Consider the following 26822-nt stretch of genomic DNA (forward strand, 5'->3'; position numbering starts at 1 on the left):
AAACATGGAAGTGCTTGTGTACTTAACACACATCACATGTTCACTGCCATGTATTTGTATGTTTGCATACGCACACATCCAGTTCAACTGTTGAAACTTTTTCCCATCTTCTTACACTCCTTTACACTCCGTTGAGCGTCCCTCTGTGTGTATATGCATGTGTTTCGCAGCACTAAACAGCCATCCTGTTTGCTCTCTTAGCTCTTAGTCACAGCTGTGACGTGTTGGAGCTGCCGAGGGGGAGGCATGCATACTCCTGTTGGCAGTTGAGGAGAACCAAGGGGAGGAAATGAAAGGTACTCCCCTCATTTCATACACCAGCAACCTCACAGACTGACTCAGCAACCAACCATGGCGCGTGTGTGCGTGTGTGTGTGTGTGTGTGTGTGTGTGTGTGTGTGTGTGTGTGTGTGTGTGTGTGTGTGTGTGTGTGTGTGTGCGTGCGTGCGTGCATGCTACAGCAAGTGAGTTCTCACATGTGTGGGTGTATGCATGGATCTACATTTTATGCCTTCTACAAATAACTTTGCATGGTTGCACAAACTGTTTGAGATCAGTGTTCATATTTACACAATCTGCAGTGGAGCAGTTTGTTCTCAGCGTATCTGGGAAATATTATTTAGCTGGATTCAGGAAAGGATTTGACCTGTCTGGCCCTTCAAACACCCGATGTCTTGTTCAGTGCTGCTCCTCCTTGCCAAGAAGGTGATGGGAGACACAATAGTAGCACTCATTGACCGGGTTAATAAGTATTCTTTCTTGGTCCCAGTTAGATAGTCTTTACCTTCTAATACACTGTCTGTGTGTTTCAGTCTTCAAAGCGGCACTGTGACCTCATGTCTGCCTCACAGAGCTTTTGTAAACTAATGAATGACAGGGGCCAGGGATTCTGCTGCCTCGTGGAAACAGGGCCAAACTCTGTGTGTGTGTGTTTGAGTGGGAGTGTGTCTGTCTGTGAATTTGCACATATATAACTTCGTCCCTTTCTTACATCTTGATACCTTGTTATGCGTGTATATAGAGTTGGTTGAAGTGGGTAAATGCGGGGGAAAGAGCATGTTTTCTAGGTAGGTGTGAGATGGTAATGCTAGCTGCCCTTTTCTCTGGGTCATGTGGGGCATGTCACTCTACACTTCGATTGCTGCATGAGTTGTTTTGGCAGAAATAGACTTTCGTAATGTGAGTAATTCCTCTTAGCAGCTTATTTGCCAGCATAAATCAGATAACAAAACAGAAATATTTAACATAGTTGTAAATCAGAACAAATTACAACCAAGTTGATTGTAACCCAAATAATGTTCTGAAATCACTTTATAAACTGTTTGTTCATTCTTGACAGCTGAGAGCTGATTATTCTGCACTGATTAATTTATTATTGCCTCTGTAATATACCTGTCCCGCTCCATTGACTTTCTCAGCCTTTGATCCAAAGAGGATCAAGAAGAATCCGACCTTGTAATGGATGAACTCCCCAAACAGATGTTCACATACAGGATCTTTGCCTCCCAATCACCACTACATTTATTCTGTACATAAACTATTTCCTATGATTGATTGAGTGTTATTCTGTGATGAGGCTGAACAATATGGGAAAGAAAAATATTAGAGAAGTCAAAACTGGCTACGCCGGTTGAGGCACTCAGTCAGCTTTGTTACAGAAGCAAGTCAAGAGGGACGGCAACGACACAAGAAGCTTTAATGAATACCGATCTTAAAAGATTGACAACAAACCCTTAATTGCAGTTGTTGAGAAGGCTGGTACTTTGCATGTAGCCTTTGCTGTAAGTGAATGGTTGAATGTGCAGAAAAGCTTTTTAAATGGTTGGTGGAACAGAATATGTAGGCTTGAAAGTCTGTCTGCTCTTGGTTGTGATTGTATTTTCCTTCTTGATTTATGCTGCAGAGCCTTGGAGACAAGCCAGTCTTACGTTTTCTATTTTGGATAAGCATTTGTGTTGATCTTGGAGGGATATTTTGCAACAAGTCCTTCACCCCGAACAACCATATAAATGGTTTATTCTGACCCTCTGATCTGAAATGTAAGCATGTGTCCTGTACAGCCCATAAGCATATTTCTCCTTTGCTCCTGCTGCAAATCAATGTATTATAGTGGTTTGGTTAGGCACCAAAACCCTCAGTTAGGGTCAGGGAAGGTTAAGGTTAAGGTTAGGGGTCAGTCGTGGTTTTTGAGTCTCTATTTTGACTCATAGCTGAAAATGGGAAATGACCAGCGGTTTCCCACTGCAACATCCATCAAGATGGCGGTCTCAGGTTGCCACTGCCAACGGGAAACCAACGGCCGACTCGTGCACCAGACTCTAGTGTTTGTGGGAACCATCCACCACCCCAACCTATCTTATTACATGGGTTTTCTCACCATTTATTGACGTCACCTGATTTCCTGCTTCCTTGTGTGTTATAATTACTATACTATAATTACTTCACCGCTTGCTTTACGACCTATCCGGTCGTTCTTCTTGAGAGGACAGATTTTCACCGCTCATGTCTTCATATTCCTTTTGTAGCAATAGGACCCAACAATTACTCCCTGCACACACATCATGATTATAATCAGGTTGTAACAATAAAATCTGACATGCTTTTAAAATCTACATTGTAGAGTGATGCCTGTTTTTGTTTTGATACTGTAGTGCCCTCTGTTTAAAAGAAGGCCATGGCATGCTCTGACTTTCATCTTGAGTCCTGCTGAAAGGTGTTCCTTCAGGTCTTGGCAGCATCAGACCTGGCAACCACCAGGTGTGCTGGCTTGCCAAGCTGGTTTGCTCTCCAGAGCCAGAGCACTAATGCATGAGAGACATAAGCCATCAGTGTCAGATGAAGGAAAGAGGAGCAAACAACATGTTTTGTTTGTTTGTCGGCTGACTGTGTATTTCTGTCCTTGCTGGCTGTCTCCTAAGATGACAACCTGCTGAGAGCACCTGGCCAGCACTCTGCACAGCCCCATGACACCTCCACACTTTGTAAAAAAAAAAAAATCAGAAGAAGAGTTTATGATTGTGCATCAGTGCAACTCTCACCAAGGAGCCATGAATCAAGGAGGTCATGTGATCCACCCTCTAATTGTCATGTTAACATCTCTTCAAAAGGGCAGATGGAAAATTCCAAACCTTATAGGTCATGCACTCCATGACCATGAGACATTTTTGTTTGCTCACGTAGACAGAAAAAGGTAACTGTCTATGTTTAGATAATTTTATAGCTTTTCATGTCAGGCACAAAGAAGAAAAACATTTGTCTGCATGTTAGTATGTGATTTATGTCATGTTTGTACAAGTATGAACGATCCATCTTTATATAGGGGCTGAATTTCTTTTAAAAAATATCACTATTATTCCTCAGAGAAGAATGTGTGTCTAAATCCGAAATATAATATGTTGATTTAGCATGCGGTAATTCAATACACCCCCTCAAATGTCCAGCCCCTGATTTATGTTTCAAATTTATGGCGATAGCTTGGTTGTTTTTGTGGAGGCACACAGTAGTGAAGAAAGTCACGAGTGAATACAATGTAGTTTATTTTTAATTTCATACAGCAGCCCATCTTGAGGTTTGTTGCAGGCTTATTCCAGTAATCATACATTTCAGAGCTCGTGTCAGAGTATGGTTGAGACACCTCGCAATTACTTATCTGCATTTTGTTGAGACGTTTATAATTCCCACAACCTAATACAGGAGCATCGACTCAAATTACAGGCTTTGAGTTACACGGTGAGAACTTATTTATTGTGGCACCTTCTCTTTCTTCGCTGTTGTCAGTCGGCTACAAAACCTAATTAGTGCTTTCAGCTCGACACCTATTAGCTGAAACCCGATCCTTCGACTGGCGGAGAAAAATAATTATGACATTCCACTTATAAATCATTGGTTTTGTCCCGAGCCCTTTCAATGGAAATATGATTTCCCACTACAAATTGTCTGACCTGTTTTATGTTCTCCAACACATAATTAAAGCTGTGGTGTGTGTGAGAGGAAGTAATTTTGTTCAAAGGCTTTTGGCAACAGCGGTGCTATGTCTTTCTGCTTGTTTAGAGAGCAGCTACTGGCAAACCTGGACATGTGAGCTGTGTAATGGATTAGGAACAACGGCTGCAACATGTGTGAATAACTCGTATTTGTCAGTGAGCTAAGAGACATGAGATGAAATACATCATCGTGGGGCAGGGGTGATCTGCGGGTCACCATGTAGAGCAAGAGCCAGTGGCATTCTTACTCTGAGAAAATGCGTCAACACATTAAAGCTGCCAGAGCCGAACAGGTCTGCTTGATTCTTCTGGGGAGGATGGTTTCAAACCACAAGCAGCCATGCATGACATAGTGAGCCCAGCCTCACTGAATTAAAACCAAATCCACGGAAGGGAACATGTTCCACCTCTCTGTATCTGCAGACATGACAAATTAAAGGAAAACCCAAAATAAGGTGAATTAAGTAGGTTAGGGCCACAAGAGCAGCATCAGTGCACCTTGGCATATATTCTGCTAATCTCTAAAGGAATGTACTGTAGGGATTTAACACTATTCTTCAAATGTTATTCACACTTTTGGTGTTATGATGATGATGATGGTGAAGAGTCTAGTCGAAGGTCCTTGGGCTGGCGGTTGGCCACCACTGGTGAGTGTCTATAGCCTTTTGGCCTGTCCCATTTCTTTTTCAAAACAGAGGGGTGTAAGGCAAAGTGGTAGGGCCAAGGGGTTAAGTGGGACTGGGCCATAGTCTTTGCGTTGTGTCTCGCACGTTGGCACTTGTCGGCTCTTGACGGCTGCTTTTCCGGCCAACTGAGGTTTTTGGTGTGAGAAAATTGGATGCTTGGTTTCAACAAATTAATGCATGATAAGAGAAATGGAACCAAGCAAAGCAGCAGCAGAGTTTTGCCAAGAGACCACATGCAAAACCACTTATTTCTCAACTTCATCTCTCATCCTCTGTTCAGACTACCACTATTTGCAACTTCTTGTCACACATCCTTGATTAGAAGTAGCTCTCATGTCAAACCCAGCAAGAGTAGTGTGAAAGTAGTGGGCAAATGCTGCAGTCCTGGGTCTTCCTGTTTCATTTATTGAATGATGAATACAGACTATTGGCACATGCTTGTAGGGAGTTTAGATGAGACTTACAGCTCTTTGAAGCAACCCAGATCTTGAGGAGCCGTTACTTTCCAGGAGACGTGAAAAAGAAAGGCTTATCATTCTTTATTTGTGATGCACAGAAACATTCGTGAGCCTGCCTTAGCTTGTGCAGGCTGAAAGCTTGCATACAGTTCAGCCCAGAGTTTAATATCTTCCTGTCCTTAAATTTTTCACCATACTGCAGCCTCATTTGCCTTTAATGGGTACAACTACTGTTGGCTAAAGTATGTGTGATGTGTATACAATACTTCTATCTATCTCCCATATAATTCCTCCATGATCAAATCTAAGGTCAAAGATTTGGCACTTGGGGATACTTGGGTTTAACCCTGTTTATTGTTGTATTTGACGTGCTAATCTCTTTCATACTCGTAATCCTGCTGAAGCAGGAGCATTAAGTTATAGTGTCGTGTTTATCTATACCCAGGCAGGACAAGGTTACACCATTAAACTGCCTGATTGTATATACAGCGTATATGTGTGGGAGGAAGAGAAACAGCCTGTACCAACGTAAGTCAGCCAAACTCTGTCCCAGGGCCTTCCAGAGGTCATAGTGCAAATCTTGTGGTAATCTGCTAATCCAATTGGCTTGCCGTATTCACATGATCTCCCAGGCTTCAGGACAGCCATCCTCTGTTCAGACACACACATATGTACCCGAACAAACACGCACGCCTGCTGCCCTCACCCTTCTCTCGCGACAGTCTTTGACTCCATGACACTGGCCTGTTTGATTCCACTTAGGCTTGAAGCAGATTAGTGAAGGTGACTCCTGTGGGGGAATTCCTCTGTATAATTGGCAGAATTTATAAACCAATTAAAAGTACATTCTAAAGAGCACTATTCTATTAGCTCTGTGTGATGGGATAAGCAGGGGTCTGCCGATGGGTGGGTCCTCACTTCCGAAAATACACATAACTGCGTGTACAAGTGTGTCTGTGTTCTTTTTGAAGTTGATATGATTCCAATCCAGTGATTATTGACAACAGAATTCCTGTGTCGACAAACTCTCAACTGACCCCATTTTACTCCAAAGTCATATGTGCAGCCGGAACCACAACCTATTCTTTGTCTGATAACCGGCTTCGTGGAACATTAAAGAATGTTACCTGCTTTTTTATATTTCCCATGCAGACACACATATAACTAACCACATAGCAAGCCGGCTTTACATTTTGCATTTCACACAGACAAACAAGATTTGCTTCAGGATACCTAAACATTAAATGTACCTGGATTTAATCATTATGGGACAGTCTATTTAATCCTTAGCCCACCCTGCCACCCTGTGTGTGCTAACTAACATACCGTATATGAAAGGAAAGCGCGGACTACATGTGGTTCCCATGCAAACATACTGTAAGATAACAACCACATCATGGCTGGCAGGCTGCACTGTGAGTGTGTGTCGTGCTCAGCAGCACCAAAGCCGAGGCTTACAAAGGGACTGGATCCCATTTCCCAGGCTGAAGCAGGACCTGAGGGCAGAGTGTGGAAACTGAACTAATTGCAGGATATTGGTCCTGGGATGATTAGAGGAGGACATGGAATGCCTGGTCTGTGATGCAAGCAGACCAAGGTGAGACTAATGACTGATGCATTTGTTTATGCCTTCAGAGAAGTGGGTATCCTACAGTGGAGACCCGCAGCTCTGCCACGATGAAGGCAGGCGTATCCAAGTTTCCTATTTGTCCAAAGAGGACGGTGATAACCAGTTGCAGTGCTGGAATTCTGTTGAATCAAACCAGTTACAAGAATAAATTGTTGACATTGTACTTTTATGTAAATCTTGATTACATAAGTCTCAACATTTCTGAACCAAAAGCATGTTTCATGTCAGCAATTCTAAAAAGTTTCTCAGTGTTAAAGTGTTTCAAGTGCTTGTGGTGCTTTTGAGTGGTTCAAGTGGTCTGATCAGATTGCATGTAACTAGCAAGCCACTTTCAGTTAACTTTTTAATTTATTGACAACACACAGCTGGTTTAAACAAAATTTAGTCACGCAAAGAAATGAAGTTGAAAATGGCACTTGACTTCGCCAGCTGTCCCCTGATGAATAGTATGATTTGTTGGCCCACTCACATTTGCTGGTGTAGACATATCCAAATATGGAATGTAGCTCATGGAGTTTAATCTTATATTAACTCTACGGATGCAAAACCAAACCATAAGTAACTGAACCATTCAAAATACCCTCCAAAGTTTAATTTGTGCGTGTTCACTGCAAGTTTTGGTTCCACAAGTAAACCGAAGTTATTTTTACTCACACAGAGAGCACATGAGCTCCTCTCTCACTGAAAAAGTGCAGAAAAGTCACACACTTGCAACCACAAATGAGAAATCCTAGTATCTAGTATTTATTCATATCATGCTGTTATTTGATGTACAAAAGAAACAGAAAGAAAACATGACCTAAAACAAACCAAACAGTGGGCTTGCTGACCCGATGCAACCCTAATCAACACATAGGGCTAATTATGTTGACTATGAGTTGGACTAATGAATTTGCTCCGTGCTGAAGACAAGATTCAGCCATTTTACCGTCATACCTCCTTCTTGGTCCCAGTCATTTAACTTTTCATTAAAGTTTGTCATAAGATCTCATGTTGTTCATTAATTTTTCGTTAAGGGTTTCCATACAGTGCAATTAAATCATGGTCAAGCAGTGGTGCACCGTGTGTAAGCTGAAGCACAACAATAGCAGCAATGGCATGTAACATAACTAATAATATATGGAACTACATATGTGCTTACCCTTGCCTTTCATTACGGATGTCTCTAGCCACATGCAACAGGTGGTAATTATTTCCCTTTTGTTTCATACAGCTGGCCCTCTTCTTCAGCTATGCTTCAGTCGATTGTTCGTGTCCAGAAATGTTGCCCACGCTGGACAGGAGGCATTTTGGAAGCGCTGAAGTGTTGCAGTCTCTCTGTGCAGACACCAACCCTTTGATTCTGTCTCTGCGTTTAGTAGCCTCCTTTGTTTGCAGTGTTTGTTTGATGTTACTTTAGCAGAAAGAGACAGACACCATTGAGTAGTGGGAGTGCTGTTCTGCTGCGTGCCATTCACGCCTGCTGTAGAGCGCACAGAGTCAAACACAACAAGGGTAGGCCATTGTTTACCAGTGGAACTAATCACCCTGATGGCACCTCCATAAATCCCCCTCCCTGTCGACAGTGATTGGAGTGTACCTATGTGTGACCATGGACAATACAAATGCGCCAAAGGCAAATAGAATGGGGGTGCACTGAGGCAATATTTAGCTTGGCCAGATGGCCGGTTGCATGCAGCAGGCTTCTTGGCCTTCCACATCTGCTCCGTGTGATGTGCCAGCAACTGGGAGAGTGTCTCAGTTTGACTTGTTAGGGCTTTCCTGTCTGCCCTGGTTTGTCCCACTGTAAACCCAGTCTGCTGGAGCCTCCTGCTTTTCTTTCCTCTGTGGCAGACTCTTCTTATTTTATTGGGAGGCATAATTGTGGGTCCTAGTCAAAACTATTCTCCTCTGATTTCTTTATTTCCTTGTCCTGATCAGATTCAGACTTGTGGTGTGGTCCAGTTGGATCACTTGTCCACACACAGAAGCTTGCTTTTGCAGCTGTTTAATATAAATTCTCTTCAAATATCTTTGTCCAGATGGTTTATTTTTACAAACAATACAAAGGGCTGCATTCCTACTGAGCCCCCATCCCCACCCCTTTACTGTCTGTCTAACTAGGCAGCTTCACTTCAGGAGAACAGAAAGACAGGCGCTATCATGCAGAGTATGCACAGATGGTTCAGTGGCACTGCTGTCATACAAACAGGCTTCAATAAAAAAGATATATACACATGTATCGGTATGGATACATAAGCCATTCATTTTCAAAGGAGAAGATGTGCATATGGACCCTCTGAGTTCTTCATGTGTGAGGGGACAGATGTGCAAAGACGATGGATTTTGGATTCCTGTGTGTTTATTTTAATGGGATACATACCAATTTGTCATAGATCAAGTTTCTAGATTATTTCCACATGGCAACTGGGTGTTGTAGTCATATCTAATAGTTTGGCATGTCTGACCTTCCCTCAGCTAGGCTAACAATACGACTGATTAGATCTAAATTCTGCTCAGTTTATGAGCATTTGCATATGTTTATTATTTATATTGAGAATTTTTGTGTTCCCTCATTTTCCCACATTGTGCTGAATTGATGTTCTCTTAACTCTCGCTCTTGTCTACCATTTCAAGTAGTGAATTGTAATCAATTAAAAAGTGACAATTTAAGATGTTTGTGTTTTGGCTTTGTGCACCTGTTGAAGTTTTGATTATCAACTGCACAAATTCTGAGAGATGTCTGCACAATTGTCCTGTTAAGTTGTGGTAAATATGAAATTGTTTTCTGACTGATTGCAGCCAGCTGTGTCAAAGTCACCTGCCAACATAACTGTGTCAATGAATTGATTCCATTTCTCTCTTACTTGGACAATAACAGTGGTTAAATGTCGTATTGCAACTCTGCATGTAAGTTTATTGATATACTAGTTTGAACAATTTACCGTGACACTAAGCTTTACATTTAAGAAGCAGATTTTTAAACCCATCAACTGAAAGTCCAAGAGTGGCACCTATTTACCATTTGGACTGGACAAATAGAATGCCATATCTGACAAACACCAGTTTTCATTCTCTTGATACATAATATTATGAATTCCATTCAGTTCCATCCAGCTGGAATGAGCGCCTTGTTAAGATGTGCTTCTTTTTTCCTTTTTTTCCAGTATAAATTCTACACTGACCCCCACCCTCACCTCTCCCCAGGCCCTACTGCCACATCCACTGCACATCCTCTACTCCCTTCCGGGCCTCAAGCTCTGGAGCCTCACAAAGGAGCCCTAACAAGAGAGAAGAAAGAGCCAGTGCCACTTGGACGGGATTACATCCTAGTAAGATTCTTCAGTCCTCTTGGCCGGCCGCCCCTTAACCCTCCCCTTCCCTGATTAGAAAGTGAGCAGGGAAAGGCTGGCTGGATATTCAAAAAGGGTCCACACATGTCCAATGAAGTGTTGCACCGTTGTATGGAATAGACTCGCCCGGATTCAAGTCAGTTGTGCCCTATAAGAAATCCTGCTATTGAAGTAAAGTTCATGAATTATTTTTAGGACATGCTAAGATTAAAATTAGCACATTTAACCCTCAAAATACAATGTTTTTGGGGGTTTTTGTGTTTTTTTTTTGTTTGCTTTTTTTGCCAAAGCATCACAGAAGAGTAAGCCAAGGTTCCAGCATCACATCTAAGACTTATAATTGGACAAACTGTATTGTTCTGTATTTAAATGTTACTTCCAGGCAAGTGTAAACTCAATATCTTTAGTACAAGCTCTAACATGCCCAGCCTTAGTCTGCTAGGAGCAAGGACACCACAGCTCTGATGTTTTACCTTATCTTCTCTAGATCTCTAATACCAAACCCCACCCTCCCTACCTCCTCCCCTGTATCCTTTCCTGAAGGTCCTACATGCTCTTCATGAGGTAGATTAATGTGTTAATACTGAGTTAGTGAGAAAAACTAATTTGATGAATTTAAAAGTTTTTATGCAGTGAATCAAGGAACTAAATCAGATCAAAAGATGCAGATTTCGTTTGGCCATTTGCGTTTCAACATTTTAAGGGAACAGTAATTGTTCTTAGAGTAAGTCATGAAAGTGGACGCTAAAGGCGTTCATTTTTTTGCTGTGCAGACGTCTGTGATGTACACCCACTGGAAGTGACTGATGGCTGCTATGTCCCCCTTTTAACACCACCTGAGCCCCATGCCCCCTCTTACGGTGGCAGAAGGGGTCAGGTGACAGGTGGACAAAAACTTCTAGCTTCAGAGTAAATGATGCATGCCCCAGGATGGGTAAATAAGAGGCAAGCTGCCATTAAAGAACGGCAGCTTGCATTGCTACCATTCCTGCTGGGCTGGTGGTGATGTCAGGGTCACCTGGCTGAGCCCACCATGATGATTGCGGGGAGGTGTGTGTGTGTGTGTGTGTGTGTGTGTGTGTGTGTGTGTGTGTGTGTGTGTGTGTGTGTGTGTTGTGCTACATAGCCAATGATGAGTACATCGATCTCATCTATGTGCTGCTGAGTTATGTATTGGGCAGTTTTCAAGAGCTACCTCCACCTCTAGATTTATTCATTTATATGTGTGTGTGTGTGTGTGTGTGCGTGTAAACATGTATTTATATCACCAACTCACAGCACAAGTTATCTCAGGGTATTTTTCATATAGCTGAGCAGGTCTTGATAACCCTTAATAACTTTACAGACATCCAATTTGTGTTGAAGTAGAGCTGAGGCTGACAGAACCTCAGACGTATGTTGGTGAAGTAGTGTTCAAGGGCCATGACACATTTGTCCAAAAAAGTCAAAAATAGATTAAAAAAAAAATGAAACCCCTGCACCCGAGGTAAATGGAAATAGCTTTGGGGCTGATGGCATAGACCAGATTATAGTTGTTTGTAGATGATGGCAGTAATAGCTGCAATTCTTTTGTTGTGTTTCTTATCTTCCAGGGAGATGTCTGACATAGTAATTTCAATTGTGATCAGAGTTAAGTAATGTGACAACGTCAAACTGATAGAGTAACCACCATGTCTAGCTGCGAGCTTTCATCACTACCCCTAGTGATTCCATTTTTTATTTTTCTTCAGCAAGTGCAAGAGATGAGCTTTTGTTGTTTTGGGAAGACAGTATTGTTTTGAGAACCTGCATCAGAGTAGCTAAACTAGCGCTGACAGTGCGGGGTGGGGGTGGGGGTGGGGGTGGTTCTGGCTTCCCTCAGGATCCCTGTCGTTCATTGGAGCCAGGGAGGAGGCAGCTGCATGCTCACCCAGCCAGGGCTCCCCTTAGCCAGGCCCAGCAGCATTTCCCTGCCCTCCTCTGGAGGTAGGTGGGGGACTGAGTAGGCCTGGAACTGCTCTGTGTTGCACATCGCAGCCAGGACAGCAGCCAGGCAAGCCCCCTCTCCAGCCTCAGCTCCCGGCCAGACCCCTTTGTGGTGCTCCACTGCCCAGTAATTGATGCTTTGCACTGGGGATATATTTAATCACCATAATGTGGAGTTGGTAGAAATAAAATGATCTTGTAAAGCTCTCTGAACAAGCTGGATCAGAGTTTGTGGGAACCAGAGGGGAAGCTCTGATTGTATTAGCATGCATCTGCACTTTTGTCCTCTTGCATTCTTGCACATGATGCTCACCTAAGTCATCCCCCACCCCCCACCCACTCCCAGCTCTGACTCCACCCTAAAAAATACAACTACAGGCCAACAAATTTCATTACAACAGCCCTAAACTGCACAGTTTTAGAGCCTTCTAATTATTCTTCTCTCAGATGTGGTCGTGTTGAGAAAGGCCATAAATCAATAGAAGTAGGAGCGCCAGGCCTGGAGCTGTGAGAAAACTGGAAACAAATGATCTGCTGCTTCCTCTACTCCTTCCTTCTCTCAACATCCGTCTCTCCTACACCTCAGCTCACTGCCACCCTCAGCTTGCAAGGGGAGGCTGAAACAAGAGAGGTCTATCTTTATCAATACACTGAAGCAGCCCCTACCTGTGAGAGCATCAGCCAGGAATTTTTGGCTACTGAGTTGATCTAGAGATACTGATAGAGTGGTGTATCTTGCTGAAGGGGACCACGCCAGTAGCTCTGATCCTCCGTGCTGGGGAAATGGCCAGCTGAGCAGTACCTGAGACCTTGGTGTGTCTGCACTGCAGTCTGAGTGCCTGTTATCAGCTTCTTTAAAGGTTCCAGCCAGTAATTGCTCAGTATAGCCCCGAGATAGCAATCAAAGAGATGCTGAACTCCATGCTTTCCTTCTCTCTGTCTTTCTTTTTCTCCACACTTTTCTCGCCAACTGCATATTTTCTACTGCTTTAAGTTAGCATACATTGTAAAGAAGGCATTTTAGCATCTGTTTTTTAGTGTTCGAGGGAGGAAAATCAATTCAAATTGAACTAATGACAAAATGATATTGCTTTGAAGAATACCCCACTGCCCCTCCCTTGCCTCTCCCCCTCTCCTGTCTCTGTCCTGGTTGCATTTTTCCCTGTTCTCTGTTCTCTTATCTTTCAACAATTACAAGAGCAGCGTAATGGCTCTTTTAAGTTTCCTGCCAGCTGTATTTGCAAAAAATAATGTCTTCTTCTTCATCTGTGGGCAAATGTAGCTGTGATCAGAGTCATTCTCATGCACGGATTACTGATGCCTTTCCTCTGAAGTCATGATGAGGGCATTAAAGCTGTTTGTCTGGGCATGAGTTGTGAGTCTATTCACGAACAGAGCTCATGATGCTGTGTCAAATCTGTCAGCCATCATAAGGTACCAAGCAGTGTTTGATGTGGAATGGATTCTTTGTATTCAAAGCTGCTAATTCAACACCGAATTTAGAGCCAAAACAATTAGCTGATTAGCCTGTGAAAAACAGTTTACATTAGTTTCACAAAAATCCAAGAAGTTTTGGCGTAACTAAGTCATCACCATCAAATGAAAACTTGGCCTCTGATAACATAATTTCAAGAAATGCACAATGTGAACTTCAAGTATTTACTCAAATGTGGAAATATCTTGATTTTATCAGAAAAAAAAACAGATAAAAGCAAAGGATAAATCAAAAATACAGTTCTCGTTAAAATTGGACAAAAATGAAATGTATTTTTAAATGTATATTTTTAATCCAATCATTGCCAGTTTTACGAACATCTTATCTTTTTTTGCATAGTAACACATAATTTTACTTTATATTTTCATTATTCTCTAGAAGTTATTGCTTTTCAATGTTTTCAGTTGTAGCATAAATTTGTATACTCTTAATGCTACAAAATGCTTGTGTCTTACACACTGACTGGAACAGTACACCATTTTAAAGGTGCTGTTCTCCCTGGAACATGATATATTTTCATTCATTTATTCTCAACACACATATATACTTGCTCTGTACTGTTGCTATAAACAGCGTGGTGTCACCTGGTGAAGTCATCTCATGGGAGGAGTGAAGAAATAGACACCTGCAGTTCAGCAGATGTCCCATCAATTATCGCTGCTTGTTCTTCGCCAGCCTTACCCAGCACTCGTTTCCTGGGGGGAGGAGGGGGGGGGGGTTACTTGTTTGTCCTTTTATAACAGAACTGAAATTTGTCTTTTTGATTTTCAAACTGACTTTCATAATCAGTTTGTCAGTTTTGTTTCTTCATCTAGTCAGGTTGCTAAAATTACATTCTGTGTGGAAACATTGCACGAAGCTTGAGCGCATGCTGTCACTTTGTGCTTAGTTTGATGGGTACATTGCTCAACTTTAATGCCAGCTTAGCCTGTGTTGCATTGCATTCAAAGAAGGGAAAATGAAGCTGTGTGTCCTTTCCTCTTAAGACTTAGAAGTTAACCTGCTTAAGAATCTGCCTGACGCAGGATATCAGGTGAGGATCATCCAGCATGGGGGATCAAATCTCATCATCACCAAGCACGCAAGCTCAACGATGCTAATACATAGACGACACATAGCAAAGGAATGAAGCGATCATTGACGGACAGAAGAGAGAGAGAGGATGGACATTGAAGCGGGTGAGACACCACAGAGGACACAGAGCAGTGATTGGTGGAAAACAGAATGAGAGTTGAATAAGAAGCAGAAAGAGTGACAGAACACAGCTTAAACAAACTAGAGAGAGGAATGAAGGAGTCAAGGAGAAGAGGGTATCAGTCCTTGCAGCTCAGCTGGGACTAAGAAAGGAATGAGAGAGAGCGTCTGAGCTGGAGAAAGAGCTAAACAAGCCAAGCGTTTGAAGTGGATCACTGTAGGCCAAACATCTAAAGAGGACAAGACTGCAAACATGTCACACTGCAGCCTGATTGCATTTAACAACAGATGTTTGGTCTCTTAATCTCCTGTTAAGGTTCCCGGTCCAGGTTGGTCTGACCTAGTGAATGAATAATAAATGCATCTTTTTTTTTCTTTTCCCTTTAAACCTTTACAAATAGGGAGTTTGCTGGCATGCATGCTCATTTTTAGCCCCAGTGCTCTACTGTCTTCTGTCAGTGGTGGTAAAGAAGCCTTGCCTGAGGGCATTTCAACAGTTGTTGCGGGAAAAGAGAGACACATTACTCATGTATCCCCACCCATTTTTTTCTTGACAACCAACAAAGTCAAAGCGGCAGTCCTCCGTCACCAGCCCCTTCCTCCTCAATACACACGAGTGGAACTGTAATAAACCAACTGCAAATCTTTCCTTTTTTCAGTTTTCCTCCTGTCCACTCTATGTAGCAGGATGCTCAGCCACGCTTCCTGTTGAAATGTGTAATTACCCCACAGCCACAGCGGCGCATACATTCTCCCCATGTTGTAGCGTTGCTGGTGATTTGTTCCTAATTTATGGGTGCAAGAGGTTCAAAGTTTTAATAATATTTGAGTAATATCATGGCAGGCCTCGCCTCGCCCCGGTGATGGATGAACACAGGACCAGGCCATTGCAATTCTGAGCATGACAAGATATTGGCACCAAACAGCTTTATACCTCTGCACTGCTTTTTAGGGGCTGGCAGTGGCGTGAGAGTAGAGCCAAAGGATCTTCATGAATTATAGATATGAGGCTGAATGATTGGGGCCGAGGCCATGTGAGCGATGGACAGGATGTGGCAGGCGGATGTGTTGCTGTCCCTGTTGTCCTGCTGGATGCTGATGCTCACATAGATTAATGATAGGATGTCGAATAAAGCAGGTCCTGTGTCAGAGCGGTTCATTGCCAGGAAAACTCGAGGCCGCTGTGAGACAGTCGACTGCTGATGGAAGATGATTGCAAGTCAAACAGATCCATTTCACAGAGCTATAAAAGACTGTAGGAGATCAATGGAGAACCAACATCACTTATTTTTAAAGTCTTAGTTTCTGTGTGTTCCTTGAAAGACTTTTGGGACATTGCTCGCGTTGTAAAAAGTTGCAGCCCTACCAAATGTACCGTGATTGTAAACAAAGGCTGTTTTACAACTACTTGATTAAAGCAAACAAAATTATGATAAAATGTTTAAAAATGTAAAAAAAAAAAAAAGTTTTAAAAAATAGGGCTGTGATTGATTTTAAAAGAAAAATGAAAAGCTTCTGTAAAAAGTACTAACTTTTGCAATAGCAGACTGCCTCATTCATGTTGAGGTTCTGCTTGTTGAGTCATGGAAAAGTTACAGAAATTTTGGTTGTGGGGTGGAAAAGGTCATCCACTAATCTCTGGGTTGATGGTTTCTTAGGAGGAATACTTTTTGTTTCAACCGCTAGAACAAGGGTCTAATTTTTTTCCAGGGGACATTATTTCACTCTGCAAAAAAAGTTAATAGTAGTAGGTAGTAATTTCTGACGTTCCGGGAACTACAGGAGTGGTTCTTTTAAACTGTACATTTCTGATTGGTTCAGTTCTCACCACATTTTATTTCAACTTCTTTAAGAAAATTGGCTGAGTGACTGTGTTTTTTGTTGCTGTATTACAGAGACATCATAGAGCAGAAAATCTTATCACACCAACTTGTGCCCCTTTAAGGTAGAAAATGACCAATAATTCTCGACTTCTAGCTTTTGGGAATGCCCCTAGTTTTCACTTTCTATTCATTTGCTCATTATTTTCTCAGTTCTGTCAAAGTGTAGTCAACCTGATGTCAAAAAAATAGCTAATGATCTCTGAGAAGCAAGAACCAGGGAGGGTTTGATCATTTTTTTGAGGGGGAAAAACTCTTTGATACTTCATTAATCAAAGTGGTTGGTTGTTGTCATCTTATCGATTCATTTTAATTGTTGTATATTGACTTCTTTCTCCCTGTATCCTAGAGGAGATTTTCTCGTCTCTCATGCTGACATGCGTGAATCCATGTCTCTGTACCGGGGAAACCGAGGCATATTTCCTCACATAATCATAACACTTGACGAGTGCCATCATTCTTGGAGTCCCAGAATTATATTTCCATATCGGAGTTAATTCAGGCTTGACAGTAATAACCCACTTTGTGCTTTGATTCCTCTCGTCAGTTTTTGCGCCTGTGGACATTTGTAATACACAGTATTAAACATAGCTATTCTGTTTTAATGAACCACTTGTTAGAGGAACATTGATTGTGCGGACATTAAGCCCGTGCTCAGATAAGTTAACACAGAACATTCTCTAATCTAGCTCTGTCCTACTTCACACTTGACCAGATGGAGATGTGTTTTTTTTCATTGAAAGAAGAGAGGAAAAAAAAAAATCTCTTTAAAAATTAATACATTATTTACACCCACCAACAGCTTACCGCCCAGTGTAAATCAGGCCCACAGCAGGCTCTGCTGAGTCCCTCTTAATGACTTCTAAAACATATGCTTTTTTAATCTTTCTCTGCTTTTTTTTTTTTTTTTCATTGCCTCATTGCTGCTCTGGGCTTTTTCTTGCCCTTTATTAAACCATGCAAGCACACACACACACACACACGCAGTGAAGGAGGCAGTGTAATTTCTACGGCGATAGGAGGAGAGTGGGTCCTCTGCTGCCCTGATAAAATCTGGAGAAGGAGTTGCAGCGAGCACCCATCCTCCTTCTACTCCTCCCTCCTGGAAGGCGCAACAGAGGAGGGGGCAGGTAGCATTAAGCTTGACCTTAAGTCCAGCAGGGCGGCTGCTTTCTTTGTCAACACTTGTCAGATAAAGTGAGCTGAAGAGGCCATTGTTGCAGCAGGTAACTGTTTTTACATGCAATTTAAAGAGTGTCTGGTGGGCGGTACTGAGAGATTACCACCTGAGATTTATTAAAATGGGCAGTGATAACCAGAACAATGGGGCTTAAGCGGGTTGGGTAAGTGGGCCTAATTCATGACAGGAAGAGGAGCTCCACAGCTCCACACCTACAAACAGAGGGGTCTGAGGATGAATGCCCCGGCCACTTTGCCATCAATTAGCAAACAACCTCAGTGGTTGGATTGTCTCTGAAACAAACAAAAAAAGAGAAGAAAAACAATGTACATTTGACACGGGACAGTCAGGAGCAGGCAAGCCGAGAGATAAATTTCTAGGCTATTGTCCAGGTGGCAGCAGGGTGGGGGGGCGGGGGGGGCTTTCTTTTAGATAAATTCAATCAATTGAATGTTCCAAATGAGGCTACAACATAATCATCCTATCTCTTCAACCATATAACTGCCAGTAGAAAGCAGAATAGACACACACGTTATGTCATGTAAGTTATTGCAGCGATTTGAAAGGGAATAGGCGATTGCCACATGCTAACCTCCTTCATTTGCTTGATAAATATTTTTAGATTAGAAGCAGTGGTCTTACAGATGTTCAGGCAGACATGCACGGCAAGCGTATGTTTTTCGTGTTAAGAGGATACATTTAATTCAACTAGAGAATAATTATTGAAAATACTAGGCTGCAATCCTAATCTGGGGTCCAATCAAAGCATGGGCCTTAGTCAGATTAAATCTATCCCCACATTTCCATCTGCTTCAAGACATCTCCAAAGAAATACACATTTTCTTTGCAGGGGGAAAAAAACAACAACAGAATTAAAGGTTGGCCCGCAGTGGTCTTAACGCCACTGTTTACATCATCAATATGGATTAAAGAGGAGGCCTTGTCCTGGCACAGGAGCAAGTCTACACAAAAGGATGGAGCATCACAGCATTCCTGAAGTTCCTTGACCCAGACTTCCACACATACGCACACATGCATGCACGCGTCTCAACATTAGCATCCTATGACTTTATATGCAATCAGCTTTTATATTGCTTGGCTGAATTCTTAAATCACCAGCAGTGAGTTTGGGCTTCAAATTGACAGAGGGATTAATCAGCGGGATGGTTAAAATGAGTGACATCATCATACCGATTCAGGTTCAGCTGGAAAGTTTTGTCAGAGACAGTAGATGCTGCTTCCATCACCTGTGTCTTTCCCCTGTTTCACTGTGGTGTTTTTTTTTATGAGACAGAAATTGGAGGAGTCCCTACCTCTCAGCTCAGAGCAGGGAAGGTCTGCAGGGAGTTGCTGCATTAAATCCTGTTTGTCAGGCCCATGTCCAGATAGACAGCACTTAACCCCTGACTGTGGACTTGTCACCGGTGGTAAACACTGGAGCTGTGCCAGTATTGGAAGGACGAGCTGGACTGGTAAAGCCTTCCTGGGAAAAGAAATAAAGCCTTTACACGTTAGCGTTCATGATGCAAGTTTTGCCTAAAAAAACAGAATGATGATTTGCTTAAAGAATGAAATAAATCAACTTTGGTTAATTTTGACATGTAAATTGGCACCGCCATTGACCAAAGCACGATGTCCCGACATTGCTGAAGAGTCCAAAATGGAGGAAACCTTTGCCCATTTGCTCATTAATTATTTTATTCAACCTCTATAGGGGAAAGGAGCCCACAAAAAATATGATAATATCATATCAGGGTTTAAAACTGTGTGTTTCCTGGGTACCCAAAATCACTGGTTAGTGCAGAACAAAGAGAAGGTAGCAGGCAAATATTAACATTGGTGGCTAGTGTTTCAGGCTACATGAGGTTTTATTAATGCAAAACGGAACTAAGGTTGCACCTCACATGCACACGCTTCTGGGTTTGTTTTTTGAAAACTCTTCAGCATCCGGACCACCGTCCTTTGGCAGGTGTGAGCAGGGCTTTAGCTGAGGGCAGCAAAATAAAAAGGCAACCAATGAAATCCGGTGTTGTACTTATACAGCAAAAGCATGATTGAAAATATCACATTCAGTCCTGAACTTTGGCCGTGGAACCACTGAAAGTTCTTTGAATTCTCAGGGATGAGATTCGGGCCCTCATTTTCAGTGGTTGCGTTACAAATAAGAAGAATGTGAAAGTCGTGCTCATTCATTCATGCCTCCGCACTGTGAATGATAGTTTATAGGCAGTCAACTGACAGTGCGTGGTCTGCGATGGCAGCAGTCAGGCCCTGCTCTCGGACACGTCTTCGGCTGCTCACATGTCAGCCACATTTGGGGATTTGATGGCACAGTCACACATGTTCACATATGTCGGAGGGAATTAAGATATGACAGTGCTGTCTTTCTTTGGCTCATGTCATACTTGGCCTCGTAGAAGTGATGGTCCTGTCTGTCCACAGCTTGTTGTGTTTCACACTTCGGATCATTTCATTACTCTCTTTTGCGTTTCACACTGAAACATCGTAATGTGTCAGCAGGTGGCTCCTCCACTGTCTCCCCCCTTGAATAACTAAGTTTCAGTGTGGCTTGTTTTAGTCTGACTTCTTTAATGACCCTGACCAATTGGATATGTTCTGTTGGCAATGGTCTTGCTTCTCTTGTACACTGGGCCATTGTGAAAGAGAAGTAAAAAAAAACTTAGAGGCCCCCCAGATTTGAATTTGTGTGTGACAGTCTATAAATATGTTTCATGTGACTCTAGATCTTCCACTCGTTTATATCCAGTATGAAGTTGCCAGTAATTTTCTCTCTATCTATACGTGCATGTAAATTCTCCCATCTAGTGATACTTGAGTACATTTTTCAGCTACTTTCACTTTACCGGATGATGTATATTTTATGATACTTTAAGCTACTTCCACTGCATTTATTTGACAGTGGTGTTGTCACATAGGGATTTTTTTCTGCAGATGATCGAATATATATCACCAAGAGTCAACACTTAGAGAACCCTGGATGCATTAACAGCCCACTGATAATCCACCAGAGAAAACATTAAAAAGTATAGTTATGAATTATAAAATTGGTAAAAGCTCAATGGTCATATCACTATATGGGATAGGTAGTTGGTTAAAAGAAGTTATAGCATGTGAAAGGTATATTTTTTTCCTTCATTTTGTAAGTGTATAATGAATAAATATAGTGAATGATGCTTATTTATTGCGAACATAATATATCTCATCATAGGAGAAGTTGTCAAAATAGTTCACAACAAATACACAGTTAAAATGGCCTTCTCTGTTGTAATATTTGCATTATACTGGTAATATTTGTTAAATGTTCATATGCTGCATTTAGATATGTAAGGGTTTAAATTTTGACCTTAGTTTAGATGTGTTAGACTTTTAAGATGCCAGTATGCACAGATGTGCCTTAGATCAAGTTAAGGAGAAAATTAGTTTACAAGAATCATTGAATTATTAGATCACCGCCTAAATATGTGAAGAAAATCGAGTTAAATTGCACATTTTACTGAGTGAGCAGTAAACCTGCATAATATCAGACCAGACCGTATCTACGAGGCAGATTTAATCAAAATACAACTTATTACTGGTCTGACGTTGGATTAACCTCATATGTGAGGGAACACATGAGAATGTTGACATGAAGCAAGAAGTGCAGATCATAAAAGAGGGAGGAAGTATCATAATCTCTTATTACATCATTCATGGAGGTTATTGCAAAGACATAAACCACGGCTGCAGGAAATGACTTAACAACTGTCATAAAAGTCAGTTAAATACTATTCCACCCCCCGGCCCTCCATTTCCAATCAATATATGTTGAAATGACAAGAATGTGTCCTTTTTCTTTAAACGTCATCTCAGTTGTGTGAGATGTATCTGAAGATTTCAAACTTTGTCCTTAGTTCAGGCTTAATTAAAAGTTTTATATTACAGAATTGCTGCTGTAGGCTGCTGCCATTCACAAACACTCCCACCAGCTCACTGTTAAATTAAAGCTTGGTCTGATTATAAAAGGATCATTTTCACAAAGGTCTTGTACATTTTTGAGCACTTTGATGCAAGCACACTCCATCCAGCTGCAGATGGGTCCTCTTCAGCAGATAAAAGACCTGTAAATCTATGGACATCGGCACAATAGATCAAACAGAATACACGACGGTCAAGAATATCAGGCGTTGTTATGGGTAAGCCTTTTATCCACATCTCAAGGAACTCCTCACGTAATTGTCCGTGGAACACTAGTTTTAAAACCTAAAATGCCTGTGTTCTGGTTCCCTCCTGTGCTGACCCACTCAGTGCTCTCCTGAGGTCATGTTTTTGGTGATGTGCCTTATTTGGTCTAAAGCCATTTTATCAACTAAAACAGACTTTGTGGACCTCCCTCTCAGCTGTGTCCCAATTATCCCGGTGAATCTTAGAGCAGGTATCCAAATGTCAAGAGTCTTCCATGTTTTTTTTTCCTCCCACAACTCCTTCATGGGGTAAATTTGGTAATTAGTACCTGTGGGATGTTTGAGTGTGATCAGAGGGTGAGGGATAAGCATGGCTCTATGCTGGAGCAGTCCTTCATAACAGCTCCGTAGCTGCTTTGCTCAGACAGGGATTTTTGTTCAATAGAGCCCCTGAATCAGACGTTACAGCAGTGTCAGCTGTGTGCAGGTACGGAGGCCGGAAAAGCTGGTGCACCGAAGGTGGGTCTTCGGGTTCTCACAGCCTCAAGAGGTGCATTCCCACAATTGCTTTGACAGAAAAAGTTTTTTCAAGTCTGGAAGTACAGCAGGGAAACTGCTGTGGCATGGATGGAAGTCTGAAGACTGAATAAACTGACAAACCCCTTGAATATAAATGGAGTGTCAGTTTTATACCTTGTTATATAAATAATGATAAATTCCAGCATCAGTTTAGCGTAAATGCCACGGTCTAACTAGGTCAGACTGTATCTTTGTCAGCACAGCGCTAACTCTAAGCCTACGCTAAACTGTCTGAAGTGCCTCAGTTAAATTCAGAAACTACATTCATATCTTGTTTTGATGTCTAAGAGCGTTCATATCATGCTAACACACAATCAGAGAATACATTCAACAGAAGATTTATTCATAATTTCCACCCTCAATCGTCTCAAGCAATATCTTAACTGTTTCATGCAGTTTCCAGGGCTGTTCTCACCACAGCCTCTCGAGTAACAAGTGCCAAATATTTCACAAGCGTGGTGGTTTTTCTGTAAAGATCCTGTCATAGAGCTGTAATGAGCTTCTACAAACCAGAAATGATCAGCTATTGAAAGAAAGATGCACAAAAAAAACCAAATCTGGCCATAAACTCTTGATGTGTCGCAGAAATAAAATCTGTGGTTTTATATTCAGTGTTGTTATTTTGTATCATTTTAATCTAAACACTCAGTCCTAGTTTGTCAGTCGATGTAGCAACTAGACTCACTTGTCAGTCTCTAAACTTCATTCTTCGTGGAAACTGAAGATATTCTCTGAGATTTTGTTTCTAGAAGTGGGTTTGTGGAGTCAATTACAGAATTTGAAAGAGTCCTGCATCTCAGAAGCCGTCCAAAGTCTTGAGCATGGCCCCTCGGTGACGTGCAGCAGTCTTGTGCCGATAAATACTGTCCAACTAGCAACCTGGGCATTCTTGGATGGAAGGTTTGCTGGTCGTGTTTATGGTGTCTGTTTTTTGTAGTTTTTTTTCTCACTCGGGAAGATAATAGGGGTGAGCGTCGGTTCTGATGAGGCACATCATTGACAAAATGAAAAAAGACATCTTGGCTTTGGCCCGTAATGAATCCCCAGAGATCAGTAGGTGAGATCTCTGACATCCAGTTGTGTAAGACCAGTGGCAACATGCTCAGAATTTATGAAACTAGCTTATACCCCAAAGTCTAAACCATACGACTGACCTGTCCCCTTCAGATCATATTTTCATTGAGTCCCTATCCCAATGTTTGCATTAATAGCTTAATAAATATATTAATATATCTGTATATTTTTCCCCAAAACCTGTAGATGTGCTTTTCTTAGCTGAGTTTCAAGCTCTCGTAAATAAGAGAATAGATAATAAAGCGACATGGGGCAGCTGTGGGGAATCGACTGATGGGGCCGTTCAGCTCAGTGTCTCCGTTTGATATAAGAGCTGTTCTATGCAAAAGCACTCCCCGCTCGTTTTTTCCCCTCTCCTCCCCCTTTGTCACTTAAAGAATGCTTGGCGCCTGTAGATTAATTAAAGTCTAAACATTAAATATTGATTGATGCATTATCAGTGGCTCACAGTCGCCTCCTCTCAGATTGATTTCCACTGTGATTTATTGTCATATTTGCAGAGTCATTTCACTTGATAACAAAGAGAAATTGCTTGCAACCTTGGTTCCTCACCATCAGCCCCCACATTGACACGCTCCCTGGTACTTAGCCAGCCTCCCCCTTTTTTCTCTCTTGTTTTCTGCTGTCTCTTTTTATTCGTTTCCCTCCTTTTTTACTGGCTTTTCCCTCTTCATCACTGCTGTCATCCTCATGCCATTTAACAATAAGTCTGCACCGCCATTTCTCCCATTGTTGTTTACAATGTGATGTGGATGCTCCGTGACGAGTAACATCGGGTTAAGACGTTTAATTCCAAAACAGAGTTCTGAGCATAAATGGCATATTTTTAATTTGGAGGAAAGTACCCTGATATTGTTACGATTGACTGGATCATCATCGTGCATCATATCAGAGTTTAATCATTTCAACTATTTGCCATTCGTTCAGAAGTTAGGTTTGTCGTTTTAGAGAGGAAACAATAGTTGTACTCATCTTCTTGTGCAGGTCTTTCCTGCAGTTATCTCACCATTTTCACGTGCCAACTATAATGTATGATTTTTCTCCCCACCCGTCGCCCGTGAACTCTATTAATTTATTGGTGGGAGTCTGATTTATAGGCTTATGTGGTCGTGGATTCACATCATCATTTGTTAGCTGGATATTTGCTGCCAACATCCTGGATGATCCTGTTTCTCCATGGTGAGCACACACTGAGGACACATTTACATATGCACACAAACACACAAAAATTCAAGATAAATGGAATTACACGTTTATATTTCCTAAGTAATTGTCAAAAAAAATCTCCCTCTTCCTTTCTAAACTCTTGCTTTCATGAATGTTGTTATTTTTACTCAGAAGGAGCAGGTCTTCGTCCTCATGTTAACCTCTCTTTCTTGGGGAAAGGTGCTTGGCTCTTTTTTTCTACACAATGCTAAAACAGAAAAATTCCTTGTTCACTAACAGATCATATTTTTAGAACTTCTACTCAAATCAACTAATTATTTTAAGTACTCGGGACAAATTGGATTTTCCTGATGGCAATTAGATTTGCTGACATTGAATTATGACATATGTCCTAATTTGTTTGTGTTGTAGCTGTGCGTGCGTGTGTGTGTGTGTGTGTGTGTGTGTGTGTGTGTGTGTGTGTGTGTGTCCATGAGCATTTGTGCATCATAGCAATGAAGACCATGTGGGTCTTAATTCTTTAGCTGGTGTTGAGGCGAGGGATACGTGTCATCCAGGTCTCACACGGTATTGTGTTGCCTGCTAAATTGCGTTATCACTCATTTGGAGATGGTGTGGGAAACAAAGTGTTCCCACATCAGGTGCTGGTGAAGAAGTGAACACATGTGATATGGGTGCAGTTCAAAATAGGCCAACTCACCAGTCTCCATTACTTTTTTGGTTGTGTCCTACTTTATTGTATTTTTTTCCCCAAAACTGTTATTTGCAAAAACATCGGAAAATTGTAGCTCCATTTTCTTGGCTGTGTTAAAACCCCAATCCCAGCGGTGATGTTTGAGCTGCATCCTCGGTGACAGCGTCTTCACGTAGACCGCAGATGCATGTCACAAGATGAGTGAAACAAAAAGGACTTCTACAGAAAGAAAAATACAGAAACTTCAAATCAACCAACCCTCATCTTTGTCCTCTCACTTGTCTCTTGGTCCAGCGCTTCATTTAATTTCATGTTGATGTGCGCATCTCCTACTTTTTAATTGCAGAGCGAAATAAATGTGGATGAGCAGAACACTTGAGGCGTAGAATAGCTTCTAAATTTTAGTTGACTCGAACAGCAGAACATTCTCTTAAATCAAGATGGCCTTGATGTGTTTAACATCCATAATCAGTGCGCAGTGAGGGGAATTATTCAATTAACCCTAATTAACACAGTAATATTCTAACTACATGAAGATTAGCTTGCTTTGACAAATTCAGAGCATGTTCACACACACTTTACAAGCTCATCTATTGTGCAGGAGTAGTTAATTAAGGCTAAATTTGCTAATTGTTCATTTGTATTTTTCCTATTGGCCCGTCATGATAAATCACTGCGTGGTAATTCATCTCGTCTCATGTAATTCATCTCTGTCATATAGGAGCTTGCAGTGCGGTGCGAAGATGAAATGTTCATTGTTACCGTCATCCGTCACGCTGTGGGAGGAGAGTGATGACACAGCTGTGATTTGCTTGAGCTTTCAGTATCGGACCGCTTCCGTACCCGTGCAGCCTGGCCCAACTAACCTGGATTCAAAATGACTCTGAATTTCCTTCTTTAACCCCGGACTAAGAGCTTTTTTAATGCTACGCAAGTGTCATATTATCAGCACTGATCATGGAATATTTATCTTTGTTTAACAAGCACTAATGGCTACATTTGAACTCACATCTCCTCATGATTGTCTATTTCCCAGTATGATGATGCGCTGGTTAAAAGCAGCAGCTGAAGATCGCAGTGTTGCAGGAGGTTTCTCTAAGGCCTCGTGTAAGACAAATAAATCCTTCTCTGCTCTGTGGTGAAGCAACACAGCCTCTCTCTCTTCTCTGCAGTGTGCCGAAGCATCTCCCTGTGCACGTATTCTACCAATCATCGTATTGATCCTAAATGAAACACTGAACTCATCAATACAGTCTTAATGCGAGTTTGTTGTTCAATCACTTGCCATTTAAATCACCCAGCTCAAGTCCTGCAAGCCATCCGT

The 26822-nt window shown here is 41.8% G+C and overlaps 1 protein-coding gene across 2 annotated transcripts in view; it reads left to right on the forward strand.

Moving 5' to 3' along the window:
- Positions 1-26562, forward strand: part of LOC147269682 (uncharacterized) — a 136576-nt gene extending 110014 nt beyond the window's left edge. Inside the window, exons 5-6 of one of the 2 annotated variants that reach the window (XM_086189168.1) lie at positions 9904-10068; positions 26220-26562. In XM_086189168.1, coding sequence (XP_086045294.1) covers positions 9904-10068; positions 26220-26291 — 237 coding nt within the window. In that variant the 3' untranslated portion in view covers positions 26292-26562. Of the gene's footprint in view, positions 1-9903; positions 10069-14535; positions 15043-26219 lie in introns of those variants that run through there. The other variant, XM_086189177.1, reaches the window with a different exon arrangement.
- Positions 26563-26822: the final 260 nt, after the last annotated feature.

Source organism: Aulostomus chinensis, chromosome 2 (genome assembly GCF_037954235.1).
Source record: "Aulostomus chinensis isolate RoL2024-O1b breed Wild chromosome 2, RoL_Achi_v1.0, whole genome shotgun sequence".
NCBI lineage: Eukaryota > Metazoa > Chordata > Actinopteri > Syngnathiformes > Aulostomidae > Aulostomus > Aulostomus chinensis.